At 38.6% G+C, this 8,712-nt stretch overlaps 1 protein-coding gene across 1 annotated transcript; it reads right to left on the reverse strand.

The window, feature by feature from the left end:
- Positions 1 to 5,608: 5,608 nt before the first annotated feature.
- LOC110901397 lies at positions 5,609 to 8,712 on the reverse strand. Its single transcript, XM_035977031.1, has 4 exons — positions 7,824 to 8,712; positions 7,072 to 7,369; positions 6,682 to 6,985; positions 5,609 to 6,091 (listed from the first exon to the last, which is right to left on the reverse strand). Exons 1-4 carry the CDS (start codon positions 8,710 to 8,712, stop codon positions 5,609 to 5,611), a joined length of 1,974 nt encoding a protein of 657 aa, XP_035832924.1.

Here is an 8,712-nt window from a genome sequence, read left to right on the forward strand (position 1 = left end):
GAATGCATTTCTACTGATGGTAGAACTGGACGAAGAATCAAGTCTTTTGATGAAGAATCAAGGCCTGCGAAGAAACAAGGTCTACGAACAATCAATGGTCAACGAACAATCAAGGTCAACGAATAGTGGATTCTTCGTTGATAATCATTCTTCGTTGGCTATTCTTCGTCTGTCACTGATTGTTCGTCTGTTTTGATTCTTCATCGACATGTCTTCGTCGATGAGTCTTTGTCCCCAATTCAATGTTCACAGTTCACAGATTGTTAAATTCTAGTGACAGAAACCATTTAACAATTTAAACCGACAACAAAAGTCCTACACATACCCAGATCAGTCATTTATTTCAAGTATTAATTTGGGTCTTTAAAGGCAAACTGACAAGAGCCTATTTAAAACAAACAGATAAATCGAACCCAACCAAAACAGGTTTAAAGAATCATTGCACCAATCATCGATAACAAACATCAACCAAAAAGCTCAGACATCAAAACAAACCATTTTGATCACAATGAACCAACATCGAGCAAAAATCAACATTATTCAAGAACAATACTAAACCCCTATTTTTCTTGACATTCTTTAAACAAACACCCACACCTAATATCAGTATATAACCGTTTCAACTGACATAAAAGTAGAAATATTGGGTTTTGTTTTCGGATTTTTTGCTTTTACAGACAAACATCATCATCAATGAACCATCGATTTTATGCCTTAGGGTTTCGATTTTGGCTGATTTCGAGTTAGTTGTTAATCGATTGCACAATGGTATGTAACTACGACATACCTTAATGATTCGTAAACAAATTTCAAGCACAATGATTGATTTTGAATTTTCCTTTTCGGTGAAGAAGATGAATAGTGTGGGTTTTCTTGTTTGGTGAGAGAAAGTGAAAAGGTAGTTTAAAAGTGAGATAAGGTTAAACAAGTGATGCCCCACCCCTTTTTAAACCACCTGACCCTACGAACACTCAAAGGGGTCGACGAAGCGTCTTATGGTCCAACGAAGAATCACAAGTGGGCTCAAACCTTTAAGCCCAAATCCATTACCCAACGAAGAAGGGGAGTCTTCGTCGAAGACCAATCCAGCTTTCAATAAGTCACGAAGAATCCTTCTTCGTTGACTAACAGGCATTCTTCGTTGACTAACATTGCATTCTTCGTTGACTGTTGACTGTAAGATTCTTCGTGAACCTTTTGGTTCTTGTGAACCTTTTGGTTCTTGTGAACCTTTCCAACACAGTAAACACCAACTTGGAAGTAACATGAACAGATTTAAACAAATTTTGTTTTCAAGTTTACCAAATTTGAAAAAAGGATTTTATGAAGTTGTGCTTTTAAAGACAAGCCGGTTTTGGGCTTTTTCTCCGTAGAGAACATTCGAGCGATAACTTCGGCTAATCAAGAAAAATAATTTTAAGAGGAAGTAAAATTATAATCCTAAGAAACTAAATGAAAAAAAAGTAAAACTTGAGACAAACATTTACAACATTAACTACCTGAACACTGAGTTACCAAATTTTTCGAGTTTCAAGGTAAGAGAAAGATACCAGCTTACGGTCTTGTCAAACACAGATTTTGTTTCTTGTAAAAATTACGATAAACATCCTACCACAATTATCAGTATTGTTGTCCACATAAACTCAACTTATCAGAAGTAATCACGATTAGGAGATACGCGTTAATGTATGATTTATACTGCTTGCCGATGTTCATCCACTCACGACACATTCCCATATCAAGACATGCACGAGAGTTCATCTTACCGGTGAGTATATTGTTTATCATCTGTTTTCAACGTATAGTTTGTGAGATTCTCACTTATTCTTGATTAAAAACAAGCCCTTTGTGATTAAATCACTTATTGATGAGGAACTTGATTTTCAGATGCATGAGGGCACAGGAGCAAGTCCGTGAACATGTTAGTACCATCGTTCAAACAAAGAGACGAACTTGACTCCCGAATAAATGTGATATTTTATCACTTATTCATTTTGGACATGTGATTGTTTATCACTTATTGAGGTCGTATGCAATATGTACACGTATGTATGGTATCATGGAAGCTCTTGACTTGCGTCCCCATTATTTTTCGGTAAAAGATTCAACCATGATACCCAGATGATAAATCAGCATAAAGACCGTATATCTCAGAACCTCGGCATACTATCAAACGAAATTTCGGTATCAAGACCATATGCCAATAAATGGTTCCCACCCGACTTGCAGTTCGTTATGTTTATATCAACCTGCACGTTTTAATCTGATTGTGAGCCTACCGATACATCATTAGTAAAGCTGCTTACCATTTTTCATTTGCATTTATAACCGTATTTGACCGACCACTGGTGTATCATCATCTTCTCTTATCTTTCCAAGAAACTCATTTTTTATTTTTTTGGATTTTTTAATGTTTTTGTATTTTTGAGATTTTTCAATGTTTTTGGGTTTTTCAATTTTCAAAAGTAAAGACAGAAAGCAGTAAAATAAATAAAAGACATATTTTTGGATTTTTGAATTTTTCTGATGTTTTTGTATTTTTCTTAAATTTTCTCCCCCTAAAATGCAAAAAGTCAATAAAAAGAAAATCTTTTTGTATTTTTAGATTTTTTAAGAAAATATTTACAAAAATGATTTGCTGAAGATGATCTACTCGGGTTTCACCTTGATGCCATTGACCAAAAGAAGATAATCAAAACGTGATTTATCAAAAGCTTTTGTAAACAGGTCGACACGTTGGTGATCCGTGTGGATTTTCACAACATCGATAAGTTTCTTTTCATAACAATCTCGTATGAAATGATACTTAATCTCGATATGTTTGGTCTTTGGGTGCTGTACAGGATTACGAGTGATCTGTAAAGCAGCTTCATTATTAACATAAATAGGAGTAGTTAGGAATTCAAAACCGTAGTCGCGCATTTGCTGTTGGATCCATAAAACCTGGGAGCAGCAACTAGAAGCCGAAATATACTCAGCCTCGCATGTTGAAGTGGCCACACAGGTTTCCTTTTTACACTGCCACATGACTAGGCGATTCCCCAAGAACTGACATCCCGCTGATGTTGACTTTGCATCAATCTTGCAGCCGCCATGTTCAGAATCACTGAATGCAATCAAATCAAAATTATCATCCTTAGGATACCACAGACCGGTGTCTGGACAACCCTTCAGATAACGAAAAATCCTCTTAACAGCCATCATATGAGAAACCATCGGATTGGACTGGTAGCGAGCAAGAAGACATGTTGGATACATAATATCGGGCTTTGAAGCGGTAAGATACATGATAGATTCGATCATAGCACGATAGAGAGAAGGTTCCACATGTTCACCGGTACCGTCAGGAGTAATTCCATGATTCTGAGCCAGAGGAGTTCCCGCAGGCTTCGAGTATTCCATCTGAAATCGCTTCAATATATCCCCAACGTACTTTGTCTGATGAATGAAGATCCCTTTCTCAGACTGATGAACCTGCAAACCCAAAAAGAAATTCATTTATCCCATCGCCCTCATCTCGAACTTCTCTTGCATCACCCGCTCAAATTCCTTGCACATTTCATAGTTTGTAGACCCGAAAATGATGTTATCCACATGCACTTGAACCAGCAACAAATCCTCGTATCTTTCCTTGATGAAGAGAGTACAATCGATCAACCCACGCCGAAAACCATTCTATAACAGATAGGTAGACAACGTTTCATACCAAGCCCTCGAAGCTTGATGAAGACCATAAAGTGCCTTGTTTAGAAGCCAAACTCTGTCAGGATGAATCGGATCTTCAAAACCAGACGGTTGCTCAACATATACTTCTTCCTCGACCACACCATGAAGATATACACTTTTCACATCCATCTGATAAACCGTGAACTTCTTGTAGGATGCATAAGCCAAGAAAATCCTTATCGCCTCAAGACGTGCCAATGGTGCATAAACTTCATTATAATCAATGCCTTCTACCTGATTAAATCCCTGGCAACCAATCTCGCGTTATTTCTCACAACGACTCCTCGATCATCCTTTTTGCACTTGTAAGCCCATCGAGTACCAATCTTCTTATAGTTCGGGGGCCTGTCAACCAATTTCCACATGCCCAATTTCTGAAACTGCTGAAGTTCTTCTTGCATTGCTTCAACCCATGAATCGTCTTTCATCGCCTCTTTCCACGATTTCGGCTCCACTTGACAAACATAGCAGGCGAAAGACCAATCATTCTGTTCCCCGGATTCTCTAATTGACAAATACATCCCAACATTCTGGTTGCTTCGATGCTGATTACGTGTCTGCACACCACTTTGGACATCTCCTATAATATTCTGCCAAGGATGAGTATCATGAATTCGATTTTCTGGAACATCGGGAACTCGAGCATTAATACCCAAGTTATTGATATTCAAATCAACAACTAAATCGATGCTTGGAGATGCGTTAGATGTGGATGCATTCCCTTCAACATTATCTTGAACCTGCACCTGAGAAGTTGCTTCAGAAACACCTTGAACAGGAGCTTGGACAGGAGCTGGAGTTGCTTCATTAGCATCATGAAACTCCTCGTCTTTCGACGAAACATTATAATCCGTTGCATCTTCAAATTCCTTATTTTGAACAACATTATTAACCGAACCAGATTCTTGTCGATTAACAATAATTGGTCGTACTAATGATGAATCAACTGCTGCATCACCTGCAAGCAAAATTTGTGTTGTTGCAGACGCCTCATCAAAAGTTGGCAGATTAAAGGAATCAAACAGTCCATCATAATCAAACATCCAAGGAGCACCCAAAGCTCTCACACATTCAGTGTACCTTTGAACCCTAACTTCACCCCATTCCTCAATCTTTTTAGTTTCCAGATTCCACACCCTGAAATTTGGAGTAGCATACCCAAGGAAGAAACCTTCGATAGCCCTTGGACCAAACTTTCCATGTGGGTCAATCATTGTGCATGGAGCGCCAAAAGGTTCTAAGTAAGACACATCCGGTTTCCTTCTATGCAACAATTCGAAACCTGCTTTCCCATGCCTTTTAACAATAAGAACTCTGTTCAAAGTATAACAAGCAGTAGCCACAGCCTCCCCCTAAAACTGAATCGGAAGCTCCGACTCCACTAACATAGTTCTTGCCGTCTCGATAAGCGTTCTATTCTTCCTCTCAGCGAAACCGTTTTGTTGAGGAGTGTAACGAGAACTGTACTCATGCAGAATTCCCTTAGAAGTACAAAACTCGTCCATAACCTGATTCTTGAATTCCGTGCCGTTGTCACTTCTGATTTGTTTTACCCTCAAAGTGTACAAATTTTTGAGTAAAGTGAGCAGATTTTTGATGATTCTCGGAGTCTCACTTTTGTGCGCCATCATCGATACCCATGAGAATCTTGAATACTCATCAGTAACAACCAAACAATAAGCATCTCCAAACGTAGTCTTGTGCTTCACAGGTCTAAAGAGGTCCATATGAAGACGTTTAAGAGGCACGTTGACGGTGTTGACTTTCTTGAGTGGATGGGACTTATTCGCTTGTTTCCCTTTTCGGCACGATACACAGACGTCTTGCAAATGAAAACTCTTGACTAGAACACCATTCACAAGATTATTTCTCACCAGATGGTTCATTTTCTCAAGTGAATGTGACCCATACGTTTGTGCCAAGATATCGACTCCTTTTCAGTGGCCTTTGAGACAAAACATGTAACTTGTGCAGACGTGGTAATAGCTTGGCTCATATCAAGAATATACAAGTCATTAATTCTTGGAGCCGTCAATAGAATCCATTCGTTGGGAATCTTGAAACCGGGTTTCAGCACATAACAACCGGTATCATCAAAATGTAACGTGAACTTCTTGTCACTGATTTGAGAAACACTAAGAAGATTGTGATCAATATGATGCACATACTTGATCTTGTCGAAACTAACAACACCATTGGAAATCATTCCTTCTCCAGTGATATATCCGCCTTTATCGCCAGCAAAGGCAACATAACCTCCCCTAATGCTTTTTACATCGTACAGGAGCCATAAGTCGCCTGTCATGTGCCGGGATGCTCCATTGTCAAAAATCCAAAGACTATTCACAGTTCCTCCTGGAACACCCTGCACAATACACTAAATGATCAGTTCGAGATGGGGACCCAAGCCGTAGTGGTCTTGGGTCGGCCCTTATCATCAAGAAATGTTATTTCTATTTCTTGATGATTTGGAAATGGTGTGCCTCCCCCTGAAACTGTACCGGTTTTAGGTTTCCAAGATTGTTGTCGTTTACAAGATTGATTGTTATTTACAGATTTAGACACTTATGGTTTTGACGAATTTGATGAATTTGGTCCCTTTTCAACAACATCCGGTTTAATGCTTTCTCGATTACCTTAACATTTTTACGACGTTGTTTTGCTTCTTGTTCCTTAACAATGCATTTGTCTTGTTTAGGTGACACAAGACGACGTTGGTAATCCTTTTCAGGAGGGGCTTTTTCAACAAACTTTGATTTTGGCGGGTTTGTACAATTTTTGATTATATGCCCAAATTCCCCACACTTAAAACATGATCTCCTTTCAACAAATTTAGGAGATTCTGATAGCGATTCCCAATGTTGAACTTGCAGGCCTTGAGGTACTAGCTTCATTATCACACCCATTTGTATGTTGTGTGTAATTGTTATCACTGTTACGTTTTAAAATTTTTACTTGTTGAACAAAAGCAGTATTAGATTTGTTTTCAAAATTCTCAACTTTGTCAGTACCACTTGAGGCCACAAATTTAACATCCCTTCCCTTTTTCTTGTTTCGAGCTCCCTTTGGTTCAAACTTAGGTTGTTGATCTCGTTTTTCCTGTTGTTTACCTTTAGGGGCAATTGGTTGTTTTTCAGTTGGTAATTCTTTATTCCCGTATTGTTTTCTAACTTCAGATTTTGGAATAGGATCACACTGAGTTACTGTAACTCTCGGGATCGCCTTACCCAAAAACTTACTGGTAGAATCGTCCAAAACTCTTTCAATCATTGATGGATTAACATTTTTAATTGGGAAATCGTTGTTTGAGTAAATTTTATCATCACCAACCAAAGTATACAACACATTATCTCCCTAAATGTAGACACAGATTCATCAACAGATTTAATCGAATCAATCTTTTGTTTTGCAATTGATTGCATAACGGGGGCAACGGGAGTAGGAGGATCACACAAGATATGATTCTCAACTGGAATTTCTACTCCTTTCTTCTTATTAAGAGATTGATCCTGATAACTCTCATCTGATTCATCATCTGATGAAACATAATCCTCAATTATTGGAGGACTTTGTTCCACAACATAAGACACATTTTCTGTCTTTTTCGATTCCTTTGATGAATCATCCAGTTTGAACCCTAAACCTGCTGCAAACTCTTTGGGATTAAGAGGTACAAATGGTTAAAACTGTGGCATTTCTTCCTCATCAGGCAACTTGGTATAATTGTGTCTCAATGGATGTGGACACGATTTATACCCAATGCACTTCACATCCCCTTTCAGCTTCTGAACATCGATGATATGATCAAACACATATCGGGAGTTAGAATAACTCTCCAATTTGAGCTTGATCGCATCATGCTCGCATTTGGCAATGGCTAACTCCTTCTTTAATTCTTCAATGATATTAATATAATTAATAATGCTCGTTTGCTTATTCAAAACTGTTTTTTGTTAATTCAGATACACTTTGCTTAAGCGTTTCAATAACAGATTTGAAATCTTTTTCATTATGAGTTAAGGCCATGTTTGCCTCCTTGCATTTCGAAAGGTCAACTACCAAACCCTTATTATGACTAGTTACTACTTCTAGCTTACATTTCAATTCTACACAATCATTGCATACACTAGAAGTTTCAGTGTTTACCTTACTAGTCAAAGCTGCAACAATTACCATAAAGGCAGTCTGATAAGAGAAAGATCCATCCACAGTGAAGAACTTTTCCATTTCGTTGGAGGCGACTTCAGCTTTCCTTACTAACACAGATTTCTGCCTTTTAAGCTCTTCTGCTTCTTTCAGTTCCTCAGCTTCCTTAAGTAAACTATCAACCTCAGCATCAAGAGGTGCCTTTACTTCCGAATCTGAACCATAACGACCCGCATTGGAGTTTTCCTCACCCGAGCTACCACTGTAAGCAAAACTGTCATCATCCTCAGAGAACTCCTCACTGTGAACATGCTTGATATACTTAATGATCTTAGCATAACAAGCAGTTCCTCCATTTCCTTCCGTTCCCTGATTACCCAATTGAACTGACCAGTCACATCCTTCATCTGTATGAACTACTAAGGCCCTGTTTGAATTGGAAGGCCCCGACTGGTTTGAGTTACCCGGATTGTTAACTGCTACAATGCCCCTTTCATTGTTCACTTGATTAGCATTGGATGAGCTTGACTGGTTTCTGAAAGGATTTTGATTTCCTTGTCTGCTCGGTCGAGTGCATTCCCGCTTGAAATGGCCATTCTCACCACAATTGAAGCACGTAACTGCATCCTTATCAAAACCATACTTAGTGTCCCTTTTACTTTCCAAACTTGTTCTACCCATTCTCCTCATGTAGTCCTTAGCTCTTCTCACTGCACTTGCAAACGCCCACTTAATATCCATCAATTCGATTTCCTCCCTGTCTATTTGTTGATAGTCTTCATCTGTCAAACTAATGTTCCCAATTTGACCGGCGACTAATCCACAATAGGCAATCACCAT

Source organism: Helianthus annuus, chromosome 9 (assembly GCF_002127325.2).
Source record: "Helianthus annuus cultivar XRQ/B chromosome 9, HanXRQr2.0-SUNRISE, whole genome shotgun sequence".
Taxonomy (NCBI): domain Eukaryota; kingdom Viridiplantae; phylum Streptophyta; class Magnoliopsida; order Asterales; family Asteraceae; genus Helianthus; species Helianthus annuus.